This window comes from Xenopus laevis, chromosome 4L, assembly GCF_017654675.1.
Source record: "Xenopus laevis strain J_2021 chromosome 4L, Xenopus_laevis_v10.1, whole genome shotgun sequence".
In the NCBI taxonomy this organism is placed as follows: Eukaryota; Metazoa; Chordata; class Amphibia; order Anura; family Pipidae; genus Xenopus; species Xenopus laevis.
The window spans coordinates 52,982,319-52,984,376 of record NC_054377.1 but is presented as its reverse complement, the minus strand read 5'-3'; the positions used below and the strand labels follow the sequence as shown (position 1 = coordinate 52,984,376).

General features: G+C 38.4%; 1 protein-coding gene across 2 annotated transcripts; it reads left to right on the top strand.

The window, feature by feature from the left end:
• Positions 1-214: 214 nt before the first annotated feature.
• Positions 215-1,632, top strand: LOC121402813 (cAMP-dependent protein kinase catalytic subunit alpha-like). 2 transcript variants are annotated; one of them, XM_041589549.1, is made up of 6 exons: positions 215-387; positions 504-683; positions 895-957; positions 1,056-1,132; positions 1,219-1,361; positions 1,452-1,632. In XM_041589549.1, exons 2-6 carry the CDS (start codon positions 610-612, stop codon positions 1,626-1,628), a joined length of 534 nt encoding a protein of 177 aa, XP_041445483.1. In that variant the 5' UTR covers positions 215-387; positions 504-609; the 3' UTR covers positions 1,629-1,632. The 2 variants fall into 2 exon arrangements, with proteins under 2 accessions (XP_041445483.1, XP_041445482.1); XM_041589548.1 differs by lacking the exon at positions 215-387 and having other exon boundaries at positions 438-683.
• Positions 1,633-2,058: the final 426 nt, after the last annotated feature.

The following is a 2,058-nucleotide window of genomic DNA, read 5'->3' as shown; positions in this document are numbered from 1 at the left end:
TTTAAACCTATTCAATCTGCACCAGTGATGTTTATTCACACTTTAGTCTCTGAAACGATTATTAAATATTGTTTCTGTGGTTGTGTTTGTAATCTTTACATTATAACTCATTTCAATTCTTGCTTTATCATCTTCAGAGTTGATCCCAGATGTCCAATGACTATTGAGACTTTCAACTTGGGAAAAGTATTGGGTGAAGGCACCTTTGGAAAGGTGAGTCACTGAGTCCCTAATAAGGATTAGTAAGCAACACAAACATGCAGAGAAACTAAACGTTTATATTCTCTTATTTCAGGTGTTCCTGGCTGAGAACAAGGTGACAAAGCAACTGTGCGCCATAAAAACCCTGAAAAAGCAGAGGATTATTGCATCAAACAGTTTCAACAGGTCAGTTAAATGGTTTAGTATAAGGGCAGAGGATCTTGACTTATCCCAGTTCCTTGTGAATAAGATCCCATATTCTGGTTTTATGTTGTGACAATTTGATGCTTCTCCCCACCCAGTGTCTTCAAGGAGAAGAGAATACTCCAGAGGGTTACCAGTATAGAACACCCATTCCTGGTTTCCCTTTATGGCACGTTCCAGACTGAATATCACCTCTTTTTTGCCATGGAGTATCTTCCCGGTGGCGACCTCTTTTCTCTGCTAGCGAAGCATGGTGAATTTGAGGAATCCTGTGCTATGTAAGTATAAAGGGATTTATTTTGGCTGGGGCATGGGTGTCATGTTTACAGTAATATAACTGCAGTATTAAGTGGTGCCATTAATATAGGCAATTATAGAACTGGGACTTACAGACATTTCCATTCACATAAGGCTACACTGTGCAGCGTTCTTGTAGATTGATATGCCTGTATCTACATAATAACTCATTGTATTCCTCCATCTCTGCAGGTTTTACACTGCCTGTGTGGTACTAGGCCTTGAAGAATTACATCGGAACAATATTCTTCATAGGTAAGCAATAATGACTGTTAGAGGACTGCGAAAAAGATTGCATATGTTGAATATGTATTTTTAAGTTTTAATTATGTTTTAATTCTGTTTAAATTCAGAGATCTAAAACCAGAGAATCTGATGGTTGACCGAGACGGATATCTGAAAATTGTTGATTATGGCCTGAGCAAAGATGGTAAGTAATATTTCCACTTTTAATAACAAAACAGAGATAATGCTCGCAGATCTTCACTTTTCTTACAGATTCTTTTTGTGTTTCAGCATTTGGAATTGGAGATCGCACTAGGACCATGTGTGGAACAAGCTATTACCTGGCCCCAGAGATCGTTATGAGGAAGTCATACGACAGGGCTGCTGACTGGTGGGCCCTTGGGGTTGTAATATATGTGATGCTTACGTACCAGGTGAGAACATTGTCCAGATTATCAGACTGAAAAATCACTGCCACATGCAGAAAACCCGGATTACTAAAGAAATCATTGTTTCTGTTTTAGTTCCCATTTGATGGAGAAACGAATAAAGAATTGTATGAAAGCATCATATATGACGAAGTCGAACTATACGAGGGATTCTCGGAACAAGCTTGCGACTTAATTAAAAATGTAAGTTGTCTCCTGGATATCAGTAATTTTAAATGCCACTTTTCATTGACTTTTTATTACTACCAATAGTAATACTCATCACTACTTCAGTAGGGCAGCGGGACTGTAAATTGTATGTTAACTGTTATTTTCTTTTGTAGCTGTTGGAAAAAGATGCTGAATATCGCCTCGGGTCCTATGAGGATGGTGCTGAAACAGTTAAAGGACACGACTTCTTTCAGGTTTGTTTATATTTTACATATTGTACATCAAGCTAGGAATATGCCAATGAATATGGATTAATTCTTGAGTGCTGGTTTACTATAGACAAGCAGAGCGCAAAACATGGAATCAATTAGGTCAGATACTCACTATCTAATATCTCCTGTTTTTCCAGGATATTAACTGGAATGAACTGCTGGACAAGAAAGTAGAGCCTCCATTTGTGCCACGTGGTAAAGGCTTTACACAGGACCCTGAGCAAACCGAATGCAAGCCTGGATATTAACAACATCGTCTA